This window comes from Pseudorca crassidens, chromosome 2, assembly GCF_039906515.1.
Source record: "Pseudorca crassidens isolate mPseCra1 chromosome 2, mPseCra1.hap1, whole genome shotgun sequence".
In the NCBI taxonomy this organism is placed as follows: domain Eukaryota; kingdom Metazoa; phylum Chordata; class Mammalia; order Artiodactyla; family Delphinidae; genus Pseudorca; species Pseudorca crassidens.
This window is the reverse complement of record NC_090297.1, coordinates 125,518,000-125,542,009: the sequence shown is the minus strand read 5'-3', so window position 1 is coordinate 125,542,009 and position 24,010 is coordinate 125,518,000. Positions and strand designations below refer to the sequence as shown.

At 43.8% G+C, this 24,010-nt stretch overlaps 1 protein-coding gene across 2 annotated transcripts in view; it reads left to right on the top strand.

Moving 5' to 3' along the window:
* SELP (selectin P) overlaps positions 1-24,010 on the top strand; it is a 42,589-nt gene that overhangs the window by 5,629 nt on the left and 12,950 nt on the right. Inside the window, exons 2-9 of one of the 2 annotated variants that reach the window (XM_067728591.1) lie at positions 6,789-6,879; positions 8,581-8,967; positions 12,202-12,309; positions 12,781-12,966; positions 13,485-13,670; positions 15,981-16,166; positions 18,790-18,975; positions 22,475-22,660. In XM_067728591.1, coding sequence (XP_067584692.1) covers positions 6,789-6,879; positions 8,581-8,967; positions 12,202-12,309; positions 12,781-12,966; positions 13,485-13,670; positions 15,981-16,166; positions 18,790-18,975; positions 22,475-22,660 — 1,516 coding nt within the window. The remainder of the gene's footprint in view (positions 1-6,788; positions 6,880-8,580; positions 8,968-12,201; positions 12,310-12,780; positions 12,967-13,484; positions 13,671-15,980; positions 16,167-18,789; positions 18,976-22,474; positions 22,661-24,010) is intronic. The other variant, XM_067728592.1, reaches the window with a different exon arrangement.

The window sequence follows — 24,010 nt, the reverse complement described above, 5'->3', positions numbered from 1 at the left end:
GGAGTACAAATGCTTTACAATGTTGTGTTAGTTTCTGTTGTACAACAAAGTGAATCAGCTATATGTATACATATATCCCCATATCTCCTCCCTCTTGAGCCTCCCCTCCCAGTTTCTGCTGTACAACAAAGTGAATCAGCTATATGTATACATATATCCCCATATCCTCTCCCTCTTGAGCCTCCCCTCCCTCCCACCCTCCCTATCCCACCCCTCTAGGTGGACACAAAGCACCAAGCTGATCTCCCTGTGCTATGTGGCTGCTTCCCACTAGCTATCTATTTCACATTTGGTAGTGCATATATGTCAATGTTACTCTCTCACTTCATCCCATCTTCCCTGTCCCCCTTGCCCATTCCCTCAAGTCTGTTCTCTACATCTGCGTCTTTATTCCTGCCCTGCCCCTAGGTTCATCAGTACTGCTTTTTTAAATTCCATATATATGCGTTAGCATACAGTATTTGTTTTTCTCTTTGACTGACTTACTTCACTCTGTATGACAGTCTCTAGGTCCATCCACCTCACTACAAATAACTCAGTTTCGTTCCTTTTTCTGGCTGAAGTAATATTCCATTGTATATATGTGCCACATCTTCTTTATCCATTCATCTGTTGATGGATATATAGGTTGGTTCCATGTCCTGGCTATTGTAAATAGTGATGCAGTGAACACTGTGGTACATGTATCTTTTTGAATGATGGTTTTCTCGGGGTATATGCCCAGTAGTGAGATTGCTGTGTCATATGGTAGTTCTATTTGTAGTTTTTTAAGGAACCTCCATACTGTTCTCCATAGTTGCTGTACCAATTCACATTCCCACCAACAGTGCCGGAGGGTTCCCTTTTCTCCACACCCTCTCCAGCATTTATCGTTTGTAGATTTTTTGATGATGGCCATTCTGACCAGTGTGAGGTGATACCCCATTGTGGTTTTGATTTGCATTTCTCTAATGATTAGTGATGCTGAGCATCCTTTCATGTGTTTGTTGGCCATCTGTATGTCTTCTTTGGAGAAATGTCTATTTAGGTCTTCCGCCCATTTTTGGACTGGGTTGTTTGTTTTCGTGGTGTTGAGCTGCATGAGCTGCTTGTACATTTTGGAGATTAATCCTTCGTCCATTGTTTCATTTGCAAATATTTTCTCCCATTCTGAGGGTTGTCCTTTCGTCTTGTTTGTGGTTTCTTTTGCTGTGTAAAAGCTTCTAAGTTTCATTAGGTCCCATTTGTTTATTTTTGTTATTATTTCCATTACTCTAGGAGGTGGGTCAAAAAGGATCTTGCTGTGATTTATGTCATGAAGTGTTCTGCCTATGTTTTCCTCTAAGAGTTTGATAGTGCCTGGCCCTACATTTAGGTCTTTAATCCATTTTGAGTATATTTTTGTGTATGGTGTTAGGGTATGTTCTAATTTCATTCTTTTACATGTAGCTGTCCATTTTTCCCAGCACCACTTATTGAAGAGGCTGTCTTTTCTCTACTGTTTATTCTTGCCTCCTTTGTCAAAGATAAGGTGACCAAATGTGCGTGGGTTTATCTCTGGGCTTTCTATCTTGTTCCATTGATCCATATTTCTGTTTTTGTGCCAGTAGCACCCCTTAGGGGTGGGCGGGGCCTAGGCTCGGGACCCATGCAGCCAGAAAAGACCTTGGGGGCAGGGCCTAAGCAGGGCGAGTTCAAGCATGGGGCGGGGCCTCTGCTTAGGACCTGTGCAGAAGGGGAGTGTGGAGCACCAGAGTGTGGAGTTGCCCAGTTTGGAGGCAAGGTCCTGGGTGAGGGTGTGTGGGTGGGGTTTAGGCCCAGCACTTTGGAGGGCGTCTCAGAGGGGGTCTCCGAGTGCAGAGGTAGGGCCCTGGGTGGGGGTGTAGGGGCGGGTCTTGGGCTCTGCGGGAGGCTCCGGGAGGCTCCGAGGGCAGAGGATTAGGTCTGAGAGCCCAACAGGCTCCCCGGTGCCTATGTGGACAGGGAAAGCTCTGGCTGCTTTCCCTTCTGTCCCTCTGCGCCCCTCCACCACCATCCCCCCCCAGGGTCTCCCCCATCCCGCTGGACCCCTAACCATGGGTGGGTCCCGCTGGCTGTAGGAACTCCTCCCCTCCCCCAGCCACCCCTCAGGGGTCCGGGTCCCGGAGGTCTGGCCTTTACTTTTGCTCCCCCTTCCCTCCCTCCCACTCCCTCAGGACCTGCGCGTCTGGAGGGGGCCTAGGTGGGCAGAGGATCAGGCCTGGGATCTCAACAGACTCCCGGGGCCCAAGTGGGCAGGGGAAAACTGGCCATGCTCCCTTTTGATCCTCTGCCCTCCCAATGGTCCCCCAATTTCCCCCTTCAGGTGTGGGATCCCTTCCCCTCCCCTAGCCGCCCCTCAGGGGCACCAGTCCTGTCCCGCCTCCACTTCTCCTCCCCCCACACTCCCCCCAATGTACCATCTCCTACCCGGTTGCTGGGGGTTCCTCCCGTCCCCTTATGTATCCGTGGTCCCCCACCGGTGCCTGGTACGTGCCCTAGTTGTGCAGAGATGCGAATTCCACATCCTCATAGTATGCCATGTTGACTCCGCCCCCCCATCGCCTTTCTATGGTACAATTCCTGCCAACTTTGTAAGCCACCCAGAATGCTGGCAGCCATGGGATTCCTACTGGCATTTACTACCTCTTTCTATGCAAAGGTCGTGGGAAAAACACTTCTGTTTACTTTAAACACTTCTACTTTGTCTCTGCCTCTCTCTTCACCCTGCAATCACTTTTAGTTATTTGAAAAGTAAAATGAAAGATTACCACGGTGCGAAGCAGCCTTCATGAAGGTTTACACAGGCACAGGATGTTATTCTAATAACCCCATCTCAGACTCCTTCCCAGTGGCTTCCAGTTTGAAGCAGGTTGCCAAAGAACATTAAAGTAAAAATGAGCAGAGCACACGGCCGCTCCTCTAGAGAGGCATTTCCTGGTGTTTCAACACTTAACTTGTTTAGTAACAAACACCAGGACAGAGTCCTTAACTCTTCACCTATGTAGACCCCTGTCCTAAAGATGACACTGAGAGCAGGGGCAGATGTGAGAAGGCTTACCCACCCCAAGGAAGTTTCAGAGGGAAATTATTACTCGAATGAAGAATTTTAAGCATCATTCGTCCTCCACACCCACACACAAAACCCTTGTCAGTTGCCAATGAGTCAAGGTGCTGCCTTACCGGTAACACAGAGATTTGAACTTGGGGTCCATGAACCTTCTGAAATGGTCTAAAAAGTTGCAAGCCTGCAATTTTTTAAAAAAAGAATCCTGACTATGGCTTTTATCAGACTTTCAAAGGAGTACACGAGTTCTGTGAAAATAAGAATCGCTGTCTTAACCCGACATACATTCCGGTGCGGAAGCTTCGGCAAATCATCTAAATTTGCTGAGTCTCAGTGATAGGCAGTGATGGTGGTCCCATCTTGAGCATCCGTGGTCCAAAAGACCTGCTGAAGAATGCTGGAGAGATGCCTAATTGATCTGGAGTCATCTTTACGGTTTCCTACAGCTCTCAAACATTCTATGAGAGGTGATTCTTGGTATTCGATTTTTAAAAACAGAAAAGTATGGTCAGATTAAAGCCGGGGACACACAATGACTTGCATTTTCCTTTCTTAGATATTGTGTCTTGATCAGAAGCACTTACCAGTCCTCTAAAACCTTAAAATGTTCAAAACTAGCACTCTCTCTGTCTCTCTATTTTGTTTAAACCAAACCATACTGAAAAGTTTAAACAAACAAGTTAAAACATAAAACAGCTCTGTTGGGATAGTGGGAGGAGTTGGGAATGGAGGTAGGGAAATAGGAGCCTCACCTGGTCACTGTCCCAACACACTTCCTTGAGCTGGTCCCAAAGCCAGAGAAACCCCTAGAAATACTCTCTACAGGAAGAAAACCACTTTCTAAGGGCACAGGAAGAGCACCACTAGATTAAAAACACTGCGATCCTCCTCCAATCTACCCGAGAAGAAACGCAGTAGAGTTTCAAAGGCAAATATTGAGGTCCCCTTCATTAGGCTACACTACTGTGCTGTTCACCAGCAATAGTTTTGCTTCTGTACCTCCAAAAAAATCCTGAAAAACTAGATAACCTCTTGAACCTTTCTAAGTGGAGAGCTAAAATTTTTCATCATAAGTTTTTAAATAAAAGATGGAATTTCCAGTACATTATAAAGACTGGCCTTTTACAATAAATAAATATAACATTATTTCCTAGAATTTATCCAATGGAATAAAATATCATAGTGATCTGACAACACTCATCACTTAAAAAAACATAAACTAGTTTCTAATAATAGGGAATTTTATATTATTCATTTTCTCTTCTTTAATACCTATTTCTATTTCACTTCCTCTACAGAATTTAATTCATTTTTAAGGTTAAAGTATTTTACTGATCACTATATCATACTTCTTTACACAAATAAAAACATAATTAAGTTGAAATGTAAAAGATGCAATTTTCTGAAACCATAAATCTCTGCTAAGTTTTTCACCTTTTTGACTGAGTTACCATGACAATTACTTTTAGTACACACTTAAGTAAAATAGCATAAACATACTACAAATTTTGATAAGTAATTTAAACTTCCCTATTTAAAGTGCTGTTGAAGATGCATCTCTACTTGAGAAGAGGGGCTTTTTCCCTATTCATGTAACCTTGTGTGAATATTATTTATTGATACAATCAAACAAGTTCAGCATCAATTCTATTCCTAAATTTCGTTTTTTGAGGATTTTTAAGCATTAAGGACTTTTATTCATATGACTAAGTAAATGGAAATGGAAGCTTATTATAGCAACGTCTCTCAATTCTTTGAATTCCTTCCAAGTTTCATGTCCCAAATTACATAGTGATGTATTATCAACATGTAGTCAATGGTCTAGCATCTGACATCTTAAGTGGGTCTTCATCAAAGCTGATGAAAAGAGAGAAATGGAAACCACTGGACTTGAAACAGATTTGTTACACTATCATTTGAAGCATTCAAGTTGTCAAGATCTAAACCAATATTTTGGATGGTCTCTGTTTGGCACACCCACTGATGTTTTTTACATACAGAGGCAAGGCCTAATGATAAATAAGAGTCAAGTTATAAAAGGTATGATTTCTTTTATAAAATGGGAGAAGGACACATTTGTAGGCAGATTGGTTTTAGGAAAGTGCACATGTTGGAGTTGAGAATCTGAACACAGATTTACTTAAATCCTCCTTGTCTGTGTACCCCTTGGGAAGCCAGGCTCATTCTGGTTTAAAGATTTCTGCTATAGAACCTGGCATGGTACTCTTTGGGTACTGAATAGAAATATGGTACTAATAATAGCTGGTGATATAATATAATCCACAGAGAACTCCATGGGATTAAGTTTCCGCTAAGGGATTATCGCCATACTTCCTGTGCAAATAAACAGCACCATAAATCATAACATTATGACACTCCCAGTGTTTGATAATAGGTCCTGCAGAGGCCAGTTGATCAGTGTCCTAGTTCATAAGAACACAAAATGTGCCTGCTTATTAAAGCCAATATTCAGAAACTCCTAGATGGAAAAGTGCCAGGCTTCTTATACAAAGATAACCCCACTATCTGGGAGACTTGCACTGATCTGTGTGGTATCCACCTCACTGTCTGGTCTGGCTGTAGTCAACAGTGTATATGCACTGTGCACGTGCACACACACACTGCCACCACCCACCCTCCCCATACAGCCTACATCATCGATCTCTGGAGCCCAGCTGTGGCAACTGAGAATTTCTATATGGGAAGGGTTTGGGGTAGCAATCTGGCTGGAAGAGCAATAAAGCTTCAGTTGCAAAGCAAACGCACAATTTTTATGTTGGTGGTTATATTGGGGTAGCTCTGGATGAGTACAGATGCGGCAGCTAGGCTTGGTCATGTCACATTCTATCATCGACAACAACGCAGCATGGATTTGAAAGCCTGGAGGTTTACAAAAGTAAGAAAGTAAAGTGGAAAAAGCTCTTGTTTCAAAGTCAGGCTCTGCTTCTGTCCTTTTGAATGTTACTTTAGACTCTTCAACCTTCAGTATTTTCATGCGTAACATGAGGGTGTTGGATGGACATTTACAGAACTTATTTGTCTAAAAACGCTTTAAAAATATTATTAGATTTGATGAAATCCCAACAGAAGGGAGCTCATGAGAAATCATACTTGCTATAGATCCAAGGGGGATAAGTTTATCATTCATATATTAATAAAAATTATATATGTATGTATATATACATGTATACATTAAGCATTGGATAATATAGATATATGCTGAAATGATAAAGCAAGAAAAGAAAACATAGATCAATAATACAGGATAGACGACATAGCACAGCACAATTAGTTGATGCTCTGTGCATCAAAGTATAGGTCAGACAACTGTATGGATCATGGAGTTTCTGTGTGACTTCTTAGTACTCTTGGGTATGGCATACCAGTTCTTAAAGGGAGATTATTGCATAATAATAATGACAGTGTTTATTTACATAAATATTACAAAATATGTCAGAAAAGCAAATACTAGTGGCACAAAGTAGTTAATAAATATTTGCTGAATGACTGAAGGAATGAATTTTGTCCTGAGCCTTGGTGCAGTGTCCAACTGGGGTAGGACTCAAGCAGAGCAGTGAGAAATAAAAAGGGAGCAGAGGGCTTGAGCCACCCCCGAATGGAAACAGGCAGGATTGTAACTCAATACCATGATTATTAACTAGAATTGTTTGGCCACAGTGATTGCACGTGGATACTAAAAGGAAGTTTTCTTTTCTTATTACAGGCCAGCTGCCTAAAAGCCATCTGGAACTGGAGATTTCAGAGAGTGGTCTTCAGAATCACCCAACTCTTTTGCTTCAGTGCCCTCATCGCTGGTAAAGTTTATGCTAACCCTTCACCTGGCCCTCAGTGATTAGGGTGACTTCTCCAAATGGGAGAAGTTAAGGATGGTAGCCGGTTGTTATGAGGCATTAGAAAACAGTTCAAGCCCAGATTCCTGGAGGAAAAGTGCACCCGACACCATCCTATTGGTAGAAAAGGCTTCAGGAAGAACCTACACATATATACCCAGGGCCAACTTATCCATTAGACTCAACAGACACAGGCCCACGTTACTTTTTAGGGACCCGTAAAAATGCTTTAATTTCTTTAAAAATCATCTCCTTCTAGGCCGCCCCAAAATGTTTTAGTGTATACTACTAATACGTTCATCTTTATACCAATGCAGTTATAAAATACAGTTTTTAATATTTTATTATCGAGGAAGGGAACTCCAAAGGCAAAATTGCCTAGAGTCCCTGCAAGCCAATATGCAGCCCTGGTGACATCAGAATGAAGTCTTCAGGGAAAAAAATGCCACAGAGGTGCCTGTGAGGGAGGGACAAACGGAAACGACCCTCTTGTGGGCAGCAGAGAAGAAGGTTGAATAGGAACGTGACTTTATAAACAGGAAATAGAGCCATTTCCAGGTTTGATTGCTTACATTGTACACCTCTTCACATGGGAACTGGCCTCTTCTGGCTGGGGTGAGCTCCCACCGGCTAGGATAACAATACCTGGCATCATAATACCCTTTATACCTTTAAGGGGCACATTTTTTATTTCATTTGAGTTCACAAACATCTCTTTAAAAGGCCTGTTTTAAGCCCTGTTTTAACAAGTGAGTAAGCAGAGATGGAGGAAGTAGAGTAATTTATCGAAGGGAAACAGCCCAGAGCAGTGGGATGAAGTGTAAGATTGCAAACCGGGAGGTACCATGAGCCTCTGCCACAAACCTGTTGTGTTTCACCCAACAAGCATGGAGCGAATGCCTGTTAAGTGCCACGCTCTGTGCTTGGTGTTAAGAATCCAGGGGTAAAAAGAGACCACCGTCAGGATTCAAAATCTAGCACATGCGACCCACGTCATATAGACAGATGCTGCAATACCTGGCCGTAGGGGAGGTGGTGACAGAGAAGGGCAGGGTGGGAGCTGAATACCAAGCCCACCTGGAGAAGTCAGGAAAGTAGGGGAGGAAGGTTACCACGCCTAAGCGGGCAGGGCAGCCAGAAAAGCAACGAGAGCACTGCAAAGGCATGGAAGTGGGACTTAACGTTTTGCTAAAAAAGTAAATATGGTGGGTGATGAGGCTGGACCAGCAGGTAGGTGCCACATCATAAAGCATCTTACTTTCGCCGTGAAGAGGAAGCACCTGGAGATATGAGGCAGCCATTGAGACATTTTACATGTCATTTACTCTGGGCTTGGGCAGATGATTCAATGTCTCCTCCATTCATAAAAGGAGAAGATTAAATGACCTCTACGGTCCCTTCCAACTCTGGTATCTTATGGTTCCAGCTCTTGAATACCAAGGATCCTCAGAAGAGGACGTTTTCTTATTCCGACTTCATGTATACTTTCAAGTAAAAGATGGAAACCACTCTTTTTCCTTAAAACAACTAGATTAGACATAAAATGGTCATGTTTTTGGTTTTTGTCTTCTAGTCAAACTCATCTGACTACACAGAAGTGTCCTTATGCTCACAATCTCCTTCTCATTAGGGGTGCTAACCTGACCCACACTTTCCTTTCCTTAGAGCTAATTAACCAGAAAGAAGTGGCAGCGTGGACCTATCACTACAGCAACAAATCATATTCATGGAATTATTCCCGGGCCTTCTGCCAGAAGTACTACACGGATTTAGTAGCTATCCAGAATAAAAATGAGATTGCTTACCTCAATGAGGCCATACCTTACTACAGTTCTTACTACTGGATTGGCATCCGAAAGATCAACAATCAATGGACCTGGGTGGGAACCAAAAAGACTCTCACTGAGGAGGCTGAGAACTGGGCTGACAACGAGCCCAACAACAAGAAGAACAACCAGGACTGCGTGGAGATCTACATCAAGAGTTTGTCAGCCCCCGGCAAGTGGAATGATGAGCCCTGTGGGAAAAAAAAGCGGGCACTGTGCTATACAGGTAGGGCCTTCTCTGCTCGGAAATCCGACTGTTTATAAAAAATGCATTCCCTGGTTCGTTAATATAGCCCCTGAGTCAATAACATTGAGTCTCAAAGTCAGGGACATGAAAACAAAGAGTAAACTGTCAATCAAGCAGCATTATTGAGCACCTTGAAGAATATAAGTTCAGGATTAGAGAAAACTGGCCTTTTGAAGCCAGAAGGAAATGTTAATATCATCTGGTCCACCCTTCTAATTTATAATTGATGAAATAGATGCTCAGGAGATCTGTCTCCTAAAATTTATGTCCAGAGCTTTTTTGTACCACTGTGCCCTAGCATAAGAGACTGTGTAAGTTGAGAGGGAACTTGGCCTTGCCTCTAGGAGATACAGTTGTAACTACTACCTATCGAACACCAGTATGTTCCAGGCATTACTATTAGTTCATGTGTCATTAGTCTATTTAGTATTAGTTGCATGTAGTCCTCATGAGAACCTCATCAATCAGCTCCTTCTACTGCCCTCATTTTGCTGATGAGGGAAAGGCTCAGAGTTATTCAAGAACCTACCCAAGATTCTAAGTTCCCTGATGATGGAGCCAGTTTCAAACTCATGTTTACTCCAAAGGTGGTATTTTTAGCCACATATGCAACCACACTCTTTGCTCAACATTCTCAGGAGGCAATCTGAGAACATGACCAAGGATGACAGTGCTTTACAGATTCCCTTCAACAGCAACATATCTCCAGGTCCATTGGACTTTGGTAGGGGATGAGGGGTGAGGAGAGGGAAGAGGTAACTAAAGGTGAGATCCTGTGAGTATACTTGATTCTCCACTCTCCAGATTCCAGAGTAAGCAGACCTGCATGAAAGCTTGGTCGTCCTGTGGTCATGCGCCTCGTGCCAGAACTGATTCCATCTTTCTGATGTGGCTTCCCATCCAGAGGAGCCCACCTTGCCCTGGGTAGCATACAAACACTGTAGCTAGGGAGAGTATGGACTGCCCCGGGCAAGAGAGTCCTGAATACTCTAAGCTTCTTCTTCAATAAATCATCTTACAGATGCCACACTCTGCTATATATGTTCTAAATTTGTTAGATTATAAACACCTCCCCTCAGAAGCCCTCAACAATAATGGAACAGAATACAGAGTATAGAGTATCCCCTGAACTTTCTCCCTCTCCTCATACAGCCTCCTAGCTGAGGGGAAACATATCCGTACACGCATTGTCATGTAGTCAGATCTCGTTTTACAAATAACTTATTATTATATTTAATAAATAAAATAATGACCTGTGCTTTATAGGCCAGGACGGACATTACGAGAGTGTTAGCTCATCCTACTGCTCTCTCAGTCAGCTCCCTACCCTTCCTGGGCTATGCCTCCCTACAACTGTCCTGATCAGATTATCTTGGCTGCCACGAGATGTTCCAATATGCCACTGCTTCCCCTCCCCACTCAAACTTCAGCCTCCATTTCTGCAAGACAGTCTTCCTCAATAAAGCTTGCAAGGAAGAAATGAGATTGCAAATTACTGGCATGAATGATAATGAACAAGGCCACTCCTCTAGCCTGCAACAATGGCAGGCATCACTAATGGGTACAATTTCACCCAAACGCAGTTGGCTTCCACCTCCACTAATACAATACTCTAGGCATTGATTGCCATTTTGCCATCCAAGATGTAAAGGATGTAGGGAACCATCAGTCCTCTGTGGGAGATAGATGAGAAATAGATAGGTACACTACACTGCAACAAAAAAACCAAGCTGGAATAATTCCCTAATGTCAGGATTTCTTAGATCTCAGAACAAGATGTCAAGGAAAACAAAAAAAAGATTGATTCATTGAATCACCATTATGTTCTTTCCTGGAGATCCAAGAAATAGATAAGTTATTAACCTGCCTGGAAACCCTGAAATGGAATAGAATGCAGAACATTGGCTGTTTTGCCATTCCTAGAGTTCTGAGACCCTAAGGAAGCTACAGTTAGAACAAAATTTTTATGCTCTGAGAGCACAGGGCAGGCAGGTATTACTGTAAGGCACTGGTGGATCAAGGTAAATAGGGTGGAAGACATGGACCGAACCTCTATTTAGGAACTCCTGTTGCTTCCTGCATCTTCTCTTTACCTGGAACCCTTCCCAGTGGTTCAGTGCAGCTTCACCAGACTCACTGGCTGCCATCAGAACTTCCTGCTGTAGAACACTGCATGGCTTATAGAGCTACAGCATCTCAGGGTTAAGAGGGAATATAGAGACCAAGTAGCACAACCTGCTATGTGACATATGGATTTCCTCTTGTGATAGACCCCAATGTAGACCAATGGTTGGCTGGGCTTAGGAAACACCACCAGAAAAGAGTCCAGCCACAGACCGTGCTCCCAGCTATGACCTCATCGATAAAAACACTCTCAGTGCTTTCATGGTATCAATTCTAATACTAATCTACCACCAAGGGCATAGTGCATACACCCTCAACAAGTCTCTTACAGGAAAGAAACTCTGCCCCTTCTCTGTGCTATCACCCAAGTGGCATAGCCTTAGTGAGGAGGGCCTGGCAGGCCAGTCATCTCTGTACCATCTAAATCTGGCATATTTAGACTTGTGACACAGCTCCCCATAAGGTCATTTGTCCTTGACCATGAGTAGGTCTTAAACATCTCATTCAGGTCCTCTGCTCCTCCGCCATGTGGTGTCGGGCATAGACTTAGACCAAAGATGGAAGAGCTTTGGCCCTAACAGTGGGCAGGTTGGGCTCAAAGAAGTAACTTGCCTGATGCCACATAATATTAGGGAGTGGAGCGTGGATTCTGCCTATGTATGCATGACCCCTGCCACCCCTGGTTCCTAACCTCCATGCTGTGATAGCTGCCATAGGAGTTTCCATAATAATACAACTCTATGAACGCTCTTAGTCAAAAGCCACAACTATTTTGTACCACACAGAGGAGTTTCACTGTCTACACATGCATTGGTGGCTCTATTTGTCCCTCTGTGTCCGCACATGGCAACCCCTCTTCAGGCAACACTAAATGCAGCCTCAAATAGAAGCCAGGGAATGCTCCAGCAGGCTCCGACAGTGTCCTTCACAGGGAACAAGCTGGCTCTCCAGGGGATGCTGTGGTTTTTCTGCTGTCTGGCTAGATCAAGCTTACCCAAGTAGGACCGAGTCTGTGACTTGGAATGAGTCCAGCTTTTCTTCACACCTCCTGGGAATGCCCATGACCCTGACCCTTCTGTGTCCATGCAGCCTCCTGCCAGGATATGTCCTGCAGCAAGCAAGGAGAGTGCATTGAGACCATCGGAAACTACACCTGCTCCTGTTACCCTGGATTCTATGGGCCAGAATGTGAATACGGTGAGGCCACTATGTTGTTGATAGTATTGTGGTCCTTGGTCTCGTGCTAGAGGCGATGCCAGGGAGAAAATCATGTTGGAGTTGCTCCAGTGAGGAAAGGCTAGTCCTAGGGCCTCTCTCAACCATCTGTCGGTCTGCCTCACTCAAGGTGTCAGAGACACACACTCTGGGTTAAAACACTTTATTCTTAGAGAGAGCATTTCCTCCCCAAATCTCAAAAGGTAAAAGGGAAATGAAAAGGCAGTAAAACAAAGAGAACTCTTTCAGGCTAATTTTGCTTGTTGGGAATAAAAACCAGTGAAAGAATGATTATTTCCCAAGATGCAACCAATACAAAGCTAAAGATGAACAGGTTGGGTTAGAAGTCCAGGGAGATTGGTTTAGGTGGGTTATACAAACAGCTCAGCTTTTAGCAAACCTGACATTGTCTTTCCACCCGCAAAGAAAGAAATCAATATTTCGTCCCCACAGTCACAGAGTGTAGCGAATTTGACCTCCCTCAACACATGCTCATGAACTGCAGTCACCCTCTGGGAAGCTTCCCTTTCAACACACAGTGCAGCTTCCACTGTGCTGAAGGGTACACGCTGAATGGACCCAGCGAGTTGGAATGTTTGGCTTCTGGAATCTGGACGAATACGCCTCCACAGTGTGTAGGTACGTACACCCAGTTCTTTCCATCTTCACTCACAAATAGAATTTCAGAGGGGAGAACAAGCTTCCCCCATTTAAAAGACAAGGGAAAGGATGGGGATCTACGTTAGATGGGAAATTCTGCTGATGACTATTACCCGTCAACCAGAGTAACACTAATTTTAATTTGCATGATTTTGTATCTGTGGAGTGAGGTAGTCAGTTTAGCTCTTGATTCTCAGGCAAAAGCAATACAAAAGGGTCCTTCTCCCTTTGTTAATTGCAAAGTGAACAGAGTACAATAATGATTTAGGGGTTGGGTATTATTAATTTGATCATTTTACCTTGCTTCTTTAAAAAGTAAACAACAAAAGGATGCTTGGATCTTTCCAAACAGCTATTGAAAGTACCATTTAACCGCCAAAGTTCTTCACCTGCCTGACACTTTGGGAAGATGCAGACAGCTGTTGCAGCATCTCAAAGCTTCCAAGGTGCTAGGCATAATCTAAGGTCTCATGCCATTATTCTGTGGTTGTTTTTAGCTGTCCAGTGCCCACCCCTGAAGTCTCCTGAGCAAGGAAGCATGACCTGTCTCCACTCTGCAAAAGCATTCCAGCACCAGTCCAGCTGCAGCTTCAGTTGCGAAGAGGGATTTGCATTAGTTGGGCCAGAGGTGGTGCAGTGCACAGCCTCGGGGGTGTGGACAGCCCCAGCTCCAGTCTGTCAAGGTGAGTTTCAGGCAGTTGGGGATGTATAATGTCCACTGCACCTGGTTCTTGATGGGAGCACAGATGAAACTGGCTAGCTTATGGAGAAACTGGCCTGAATCACCACAACTTGACTCTCCTTTGACCTACCACTCAGCTAGATTGTGTTCATCTGGGATAGGAAAAGAGTGTCAGGCTCTAGAAAAAAAAAAGAGGCTGATTTTACTACTTATTTTAAACAAAATTTAAAAGTCCTCCTTTCCCCAAAACTCACTGCCCTCAAGCAATTTCAGAATGACCTCATTCATAAATTTCACGTAAGAGGGAAAGGATAGCATCTACATCTGTAAGTAGACACTAGAAGACCTACCAGGACAGGTTTATAGCAGTAAAGGGAATAAAGGACATTAGAAAAAGCTTGAAGGAGACTTTTATTTTAAAGAGATTTAGGTCGCCCTGAAGCCTGGTACTATATACAAGTCTGGACAAACATCACTAGGGTCTCCTGAACCTTACAGATTCCTAGCGCCACCTGGATTTCCAGAGATGGATTCACCATTGCTCTCTAGCTGTGGGCATGGTTTTTCTCCTTCCTTAGTACCTTTCTCTCTGTCCTTGGTTGTTCTCTCCAGCTACGCAGTGTCAGCTCCCGGAAGCCCCTAGCAAAGGAACCCTGGACTGTGTCCATCCCCTCACTGCCTTTGCAATGGCTCCAGCTACAAATTTGAATGTGAACCTGACCATTGAGTGAGGGGCTGGGACACACTCTGCTGCACTGGCCCTGGCTGAGGGACTGCACCCTTGCCAACTTTCGAGGGTAGGATTTTTCATTAGCAGCCGCCAGTGCACCGGGAAGGAGTCACAGCACAGTGGAAAGATCAAGGGCTCTTAACATCAGGATGACTTCCTCCAGGCTCTGGCACTGAAACAGGTTGTTCAGCGTCCGGGAGGCATGGTTTTCTCCTCCATGAAATGAGCTATGGATTGCAAGGAGCTTCAATGAGGATGAAGTATATAAAAAGTATACAATTAAATAGCTTGTATAATGTACCTCGCAGAGAGCCTTTGTTTCTGCCTCTTTTTTCCCTCCCTGCCTCATTGGTGTATAGAAGCTGTGGGTCAGTGTCCTTCCTATACTTCAGATGGAGTCAGAAGAGTGGCTGTTAGGACACAGAGAGAGATTGCTCATCATAGCCCTCAGTGGTAGCCTTTGACGAAGGATCAAAGGAACACTGCATTGAAAAAGAGGTTGTGACACAATTCTAGGCAGTTAGCTAATACCACAAAACTGAATTCTGTGTAATTGCCTCACACCTTCATCTTATAAAGCAAAAATGGGGACTAGGATATGGGGGAAATTAAATGTTGGATTAGGGAATTCCCGGGAGACCTGGATTATAAACCCAGCTCTACTACTGTCTACATATAAGACCTTAGGGATGTCATTTAAAATTTCTGAACCTCACTTTTCTCATCTGCCAAGTAAGAGAGAAACACTAGAGGGTCTTTGGTTCTTAAATGCCCTGATTCTGTAAAAAACAGAGGTCTAAGGTCACAGTGTACAGGTAATCTTTATACGCTGATAAACTCCAGAAGTATCCTGGAGATGACATGCTTTGTCAAGGAAAAGCAGGAGGAAGCCAGTCTTTATCAGAACTGAGGTCACTCGGGGCTTAATTGTGCTCAGGAACTGACCTTGGGCTGCACTCACGTGGCAATTGAAGTCTGATTAGGATGACATCCTGTGTTCAAGAGACAAGGCTCTTTCAGGATCATTTTATAGCGCTCAGTATTAGAGTGCCAACAATAAGGTACATTGTTCCAGCTTTTTCCTTAAAAGTCCAGTCTGTTCTATATCTCCTCCTTCCAGATCCAATTTCACAAATATTGCCAATAAATATCTAAAGGGCACCTTCAATGTCCGAAACACTGCCAGGCTCTGGGAATAAAACTCTGGATGAATGACACCAGCCTCAAGGAGATTGCTGTCTAAGGGGAGGGGCAGAATTACAATAATGCATGAACAGCTCAAGAACAGGGGCTGTGGGAGCACACTGGAAGAGCTTCTAGCCCAAGCTGGGGTGGGCAGGGAAGGCTTCTTAAGGAAAGTGAAGTCTAAGCTGAGACTTGAAGGGCAGGTGAGTGATCCAGGTAAACAGAGGCATGGCAAGGTGTTCCCGGCAGATACCTCTTTTCGAAAAAGGAGGATTTAGGGTTCTGCATGTACTGACGATGTGGGTCGAAAAGATGGAGCATCTCTCAAGGGGCTCTTCTGAGAAAGAATTGAGCCCTTCTACTGCCCAGTATCAGACAATCACTTTTTCCGTTTAGCCATTGCCTGTGAGCCTCTGGAGAGTCCTGTCCACGGAAGCATGGATTGCTCCCTGTCTTCGAGAGCATTTCAGTACAACAGCAACTGTAGCTTTCATTGTGCTAAGGGTTTCACACTGAGAGGAGCTGACACAGTTCGATGTGCTGATTTGGGACAGTGGACAGCGCCAGCCCCAGTCTGTCAAGGTACTGTGATAGCATAACGTTGCTTCCCTGCTTCTCAGCTTACTAAAGGCATCAGCATGTGCATTTAGTTCTGTCATTCATTTATTATTCAAACATTCACTAAGACTCTATTATGTGCCAGGCCCTTTGTGTGGCCACTCAGGATGAAGTGGTGAGTGAGGGCAGTCTTAGGCATGTGTTCATCACGGTATCCTGAAACGCAAGGCGAGGGCTGCATGGACTGACATGGATGTCGTGAGTTGGCATGAAGGAGGGGGGGCTGGGAGGAAGGAATTATGCATGAGGAACAGCATGGAACAGTGGAAGGGTAATGACAAGACATTTAGTCCAGTTCTGTCATTTCCTGGCAACAAGCTTTTGGTCTCTCTAAAACTCAGTGTCACCTGCAAAATAAGAGTACTATTATCTCCCTTACCCGCCTCACTAGTGGTTGTGGATTAGTGTGTGTAAATGCAAGCTTAAAAATGCTACAAGGGACTTCCCTTGTGGCACAGTGGTTAAGAGTCCATCTGCCAATGCAGGGGACACAGGTTCCATTTCTGGTCCGGGAAGATCCCACATGCCACAGAGTAACTAAATCTGTGAGCCGCAACTACTGAGCCTGCGCTCTACAGCCCACAAGCCACAACTACTGAGCCCGCACACCACAACTACTGAAGCCTGGGCGCCTAGAGCCCATGCTCCACAACGAAGAGTAGCCCCCGCTTGTTGCAACTAAAGAAAGGCTGCGCACAGCAACGAAGACCCAACGCAGCCAAAAATAAATAAAATAAAATAATACATTTATTTAAAAAACTGCTATGAGCTTTACAAATGTAGGTAAAATAATGATCATAACATTACCTTGTAAATCATATGTCTCTGATCTGATTTTACAAAGTGATCTCCTTTAAATAGTTCATGTTCTCAATATTTTGCTCTTGAAGAACTGAGATATAGGGAAATCACGAAGATTTTTGTTTTTTTTACAAGAGGTACCCCACACAGAATTTATGTCCCAGGAATGAAAATATTGGCATTTCATGTGAGATCCCAAGCAATTTATGCGAACCCTGGGTCTAAGTATACCTGATTTTAAAATGAAGCAGTGGTTTGAAAGTAGTGTCTTGAAGAGAGATGTATACACCCATGTTCATAGCAGCATTATTCATAACAGTTAAAATGTGGAAGCAACCCAAGTGTCCATCATAGATGAATGGATAAGAAAAACGTGGTACGTACATACATACAATGGAATATTATTCAGCCTTAAAAAGGAAGGAAATTCTGACATATGCTACAACATGGATGAATCTCAAGGACGTTATGCTGAGTGTAGTAAGGCTATCACAAAAAGACAAGTACTGAATGATTCCACATATAGGAGGTACTTAGAGTGGTCAGAATCACTGAGACAGAAAGTGGAATGGCTGTTGCTGGGGCCTAGAGGAGGAATAGGTAGTTGCTGTTAAATGTTCTGAAGACTGATGGTGGTGATAGTTGCACAAAAATATGAATGTACTTAATCCCACTGGAATGTACACTTAGAAATGGTTAAGTGGTAAAAGGTAAGTTTTATGCTATGTGTATTTTACTACAGTTAAAAAATTGAAAAAAAAAGTGAGGCAGTAGAGGAATAGATCATCATACAATGTGATGGTGACGCTTAGCGAGGGGAATGGGATGTACTGGGAAGGTACTGTCTGAGAGACAAAGACACAGAGAGCCCTTTGACATGCTTGAAAGGAGAGGGTCTTTAGGGGTCACTGGAGACATTCTTGTCTCCAGTCAGGTAAATGTCTAATCACCCAAAAGAGAGAATTGACTGTTCTCTTAAGCATCTAGATATGTGGTTTCAATAACTCCCCTGGTAGGCCTTCCTAGCGTTTTCCACTCTGACATTCAAGGTCTGCATCTGATACATAGCTATAATGATTTTAAGACTACTACTGCTACTGCTACTACTGCTGCTGCTACTACTGCTATTAGTAATAATAATACTAGATAATATTTATTGAGCATTTTAGTCGAACTCCATGAGGTAGTTAAAACTATTGCTCCCCTTTTAAAAATGAGAAAAGACTTAATATATATAGAATACATGTGTTCTCTCCATTTATGGCCATCTGCATTATATGATTGAGATCATGGCGTGTATATAATTTTTATCCTGCTTTTTCACTTGACATTGTGCATTGAGACACCTCCCATATCTTTCCAAGGTGAAATATATCATATTCCTTTCATGGATCCACGATAGTTAATTTTCGGCCTCTAATTAGTGGCATTTATGTTCATTTTTGATATTTTGCTCTCACAAATAATATCATGATAAAAATTCTCTGAACTGATTTTTGATATGCATCTTGTTACATACTTAGCATAGATTCTTGGGTCCAAAAGTACGATACTTTTAAAACTATGAATACATATTGCCAAATGCTTAACGATGGCTCAACATTTCCTCCCGAAGTCCTTCATGTGGCATTGGGATTATATGACACTTTTCTCGTCCTCCAGGTTAAACATGCCCAATTCAGAAATCCCTCTTGTTGGCACTAGAAAGAGTTAAGGGGTGGAAATCAATGAGTACTTGTTTATTACTTTCCTCACTCCCTTACTTTCTCACTTCCTCACTCCTTAGCGTTGCAGTGCCAGTATCTTCCAGCCTCAAACAAGGCCCAGGTGAACTGCTCCCATCCCTTTGGTGCCTTTAGGTACCAGTCGACCTGCAGCTTCACCTGTGATGAGGGCTTTCTCCTGGTGGGAGCAAGTGTGCTGCAATGCTTGGATACGGGGAACTGGAATGCTCCTTTTCCAGAATGCCAAGGTAAAATGAATTCTTTCCAGTGTCTTGGAAATAAACTGTAGGCTTATTTTAAAAAGCTGTCTAGGGGACAGAAACTTGACATGGACTGGAAAATGAATAAACACTGTCATCACGTAACCCAGGGATCCAAAATGCAAATGCCTTCAGGGGCTAGGCAGGTACCACAAGCGACAGGATGTCTGGCAACAGGAAGGTGGCAGGGGGGTGTGATGGTGGCCTGGTGCCAGCTCTGTCCTGGGGCCTTTCCCAGGACATGAAGGCTCCTATCATGAACCAGGTGGACTGTTCTCCCTTGGCTGAAGATAGTATCTGGAAAGAAGGCCAGAGGGAAGAGCTAGCCTCAGGATGGCTGTTCCAAGACTGACCTGGCTCTTTGCTCCTAGGAACCACGGAGTACAATGGTGGAATGGGGGGTAGCTCCCGGGTTTAATAGTGGAATGGGAGGGGCAGAATTTACAGGTGCCTGGCTGCAAACATCCTCCAAGATCTGTGTTAAGACTGGAGAAATCCACTTAGGATAAAGTGCAGACTGATGAAAAGAGGAAGAAACTAATCTGTACATGCAAAAGGTCAACAGGACTCTCAGAGGAAGCAAAGTATATATATATTCAGCATAAGCATATTTGTCTGCATTACACTTGATATAAAGTAAAGGCAGTTATTGTGTGGAATAGAACTGGTTTTAATCATCTGCGTTTAGGAACTGAAGGACAGATGTATGCTTTTTATACTCCCCATTCCTTTCTCTACTCCGTGTATCCAATTATTTACTTATATTTATGGCAAATACTGATTTTTTTTTTTTTTTCGGTACACGGGCCTCTCACTGTTGTGGCCTCTCCTGTTGCAGAGCACAGGCTCAGGACGCGCAGGCTCAGCGGCCATGGCTCACGGGCCCAGCCACTCTGCGGCATGTGGGATCTTCCCGGACTGGGGCACGAACCCGTGTCCCCTGCATCGGCAGGTGGACTCTCAACCACTGCACCACCAGGGAAGCCCGCAAATACTGATTTTTAAAAAATAACATTTTTATTTATAAAAGCTACAGAAAAATAAGGAAATAGAGAAACAAAAAAATCCTCTTAAATACCTCCCCCAAATACCCAACCCTAAAACAGACACTGGTTATGTTTCTCCCTTCTTGTATGAATTCTTCCAATATTTTCCCACTCTTTCCTCCATGTGATTAGTATTTTTATGATGCATATATATACAATTTTAATAATAAAATTACGTAGGTAAAATACCAGCCAATTCTGCATTGTTTGCCTTTGCTTTTCACTTCGTACCCACTTCCAACAGGAGTGAAAGTAGGCAGAAACATGTTTTTAATAAAAAGGAAACCACTTGCTATTCAGGTCACACACAAGCACACACATGCACACACACGTACACACTACTGTTAAGTTAGGTCAACAGTGAGTGAACGAACGAACGAACGAACGAAGGGGCTGACCAACTCAATAGAACTGCATGTCCTTTAGCCCCAGGCACAAGAGAGCATGGCAAGCCACAGGGGCTAGGGATGAGCACACCTTCTGAGCTGGGTCTGCAGAGACCAAGGTGAGGCTTGTGGCCTTGGCTCTTCAGCTGTTACCTGGGCTGCACTGAAGGCTGAATATACTACAAAGTCCACACAGCTTTGGGGAAGAACTTGGAGTCCCTGAGGAGGGTATTACAATGCTTAGCACCCTTCCGCACAACCCTGGGCTGTTCAGGGCACAGATTGCAGTTCATTGCCCCACACTGGCCCATCTGTGGGTGTTTCACAGCAAGGAGGCTCACGCTCACCATGGCTTCCTGTGACCTTCCACTTCCCTTCCGCTTTTAGTTCTTTGTTTACTCTGACTGAACTTTCTCCTCTTGTTGCCGGGCAAGCATCAAGTGAAATACCCAAATGCGGTCTGTGCAGGAAGGTACCACGAGGCTTGCACTCACAAGCTGTTGTAATGCTCTTGAGAGGGTGTTCTCAATTTCCCTTTGCAAGGTCCCCCTTGCCCCTGTATCCCCACCCGAGCTATCAGAAGGCAAGGCCACAAAAGAGCTGCAAACGGACTCATGGTACCAACACCCTCCCAATTTGTCCTTACAGTTTATAGGCTGCTTGACTTGCCTGCTCTCCCTTACCCACCACTCCCACACTGAATACAGAAAGACTTTTCAAGTGGCAGAAAAGAACTAGGTCTTTCGACCAAGGAATGAGATTGGGAGGTTGGGGGTGAAATGTAGCTGGAAAGGAGAAGGGAGGAAGGGAAGAGAGAGAAAGAGAAATAGAAAATGCTCTCAAGACCTCAAGCAGTTCAAATCAGTGGAAATGGCCCTAGGTTCATCCACACCACCACTGTCTCTGGTCTAAAACCATACACTACCCAATCAGGCCAAACTGAAGAAGAAACACCCGAAACCATGTGTTCTCTTAGCCTTTAGCCTTCATTTTTTAACGCCAATACGTTTAATCTGAGTTTTATTTCACTAATTGGCTGAGGGACATCTTGGCAGCCATTAACATTTGCATACAGAGTGTTTTCACTTTTTAGCCTTGTAAAAATCCTGGGAGCTATTTAATGCTATTCTCCACATTTTAAAGGTGAACATATTGAGGTTCAGAGAGGTTAAGTGACTTGCCAATAGTCACAGAGCATGATCGCCAACCAAATCAAGTCCTCTAGCACCACAAACTCCACATGGATAAGCTGTGGCAAAGCACTGTGAGATCTTATTTACTGTTTTTTATAGGTGAACAAGTAGTGTCATCTGGGGCTGGTCATTGTAGGATGAGACTGGTGGGAAGAGCATCTGCAGATGGCCAGTTACATTATGTGCCTACTTTGTGTCATGATTGTTAAAATATTTTTTAATTTAATTTTTGCCTATGATTTAGTTAACTTATTATTTTGTATAACTGAGGATCCCTGCAAGGCAAGGATTGTTTTTTCTCCCATTTCATAGATGAAGCAACTGAGATTCAGAAAGCTTATTGTCCAGAGATTCATTGCTAGTAAGTAACAGAGGCAGGCTTTGGACCCAGATTCTTTCCACCACTTGGTTGGGGGAAGGAACTTCTGGAAGGGGAAAGAGTATTTTACTCCATTTCCCTATTTCCAATCACTTGTCATTGTTTTATGGCAAGGTGATTAGGTCTATCTCTGAAGAAGGTATCAAGGAAGCAGCCAGTCCTTCTCCTGTCCAGGGGCAACTAACATGAGCTGCATCACTATCTTTCCCAACAAAGAACCAACTCCCTTTTAAATCACCTCTAAAGCTCTTTGGCGGTGAGCATTTCAGGATACCAGTCCACTGTCAACTGCTGCTATTTCACACGTACAAGACTTCTAACGGGTGACAAAGCACCATGAAATTCAAACAATCATTTCTAACCCCATGCTGCCCCGGTATGTTAAGGACGGACACACACACACACACACACACACACACACTGATTTAAGTTGCTGTGTTCTAAAACAACCTCCTCTCTCCTCCTCGGCCATGCCCACGGCAGCCGTTACCTGCGCACCTCTCCCAAACCCTCAGAATGGAACAAAGACCTGTGTCCAGCCTCTTGGAGATTCCAGTTATAAGACCACATGCCAGTTCACCTGTGATGAGGGATTCTCTTTATCTGGACCGGAAAGATTGGACTGTACTCCATCTGGACGCTGGACAGATTCCCCACCAACGTGTGACGGTAGGACCACGGGTCTATCCTCTCTTACAGCTTCTCAAGTAACCGTGTAGAATGAAGGATCATCAGCAATTCATGTAAACCTGTTCCTAAGCTAAAGGAAGGTTTCTCCACAAAGCATAACGATCTAGACCAAAAGCTTTTCTCTCTCTCTCTGAATATTCTTTTTTTTTAATATAACTTTATTTGCTGCATTGGGTTTTTATCGCTGCGCACGGGCATTCTTTAGTCATGGCGAATGGGGGTTACTCTTCGTTGCGGTGCGCGGGCTTCTCACTGCGGTGGCTTCTGTTGTTGCAGAGCGTGGGCTCTAGGTGCACGGGCTTCAGTAGTTGTGGCTCGCAGGATCAGTAGTTGTGGCTCGCGGGCTCTAGAGCTCAGGCAGTAGTTGTGGCGCACGGGCTTAGTTGCTCTGCAGCGTGTGAGATCTTCCCGGACCAGGGCTTGAACCCATGTCCCCTACATTGGCACGTGGATTCTTAACCACTGCGCCACCAGGAAAGTCTTCTCTGAATAGTCTTATAATAATAATTTTAAACATTTCATAGTTTTATAACGTGTTTTAGTGTCACTGCGATATTTGATGTTTATTACAATTCTAAAATAATGAGGACAGGCAGTATTGTCTCTATTTTACAGATGAGAAAATAGAGGCTCAGAGATTATGTAACTTGTCAAAATTCACACTATTAGTAAGTGATGAAGTTCAGCTATGTGACTGGGACTTTTACTTCATCATAAAGAATTTTTCTACTACGCTCTTACTCATTCATTCCCACATCCACCTTTGCTGAGCACTACTAAGCCCCAGACACTGAGCTTACTCAGGGGTGGATGTGATTTCATCCCAACCCCTCAAGGATCTCACAGTTTAACTATTGGTGTATGTTTCTCCTCGCTCAACTTCTATATGGATTAGGAGCTCCTTGAGGGCAGCAACTGTGCCGCATTCACCTTTGTATTTCCTGCAGCAACTAGACAGAAAAAAAAGTAGGTGTGTGACAAGTATCTGTTGAATCGAAGCTTATCATTTACTGGTTAAATTTATTCAAGCTCAAGCCCTATTGACAAGGAATTAGTAGATCCTCAAAGGCAAGGGTCTTTGATTCCCCCGAAACATCTGACTGACACCTACCTAGTATATAGTATACGCTAAAATAGAAGTTTATGAATTGATTAATTTATAGCTCACGTTTACTTTCAAAAGTTGCCATTGTTCTATTGTTCTGTGTACTATACCAGCAGTAATAGCTCATTTTTATTGCTTGTGTAAATAAGTACCAGCTATTTCATATGCATTTTTGCATTCAGTCCACGCAACTATCCTTAACATGGTTGTCACTCTCCCCGTTT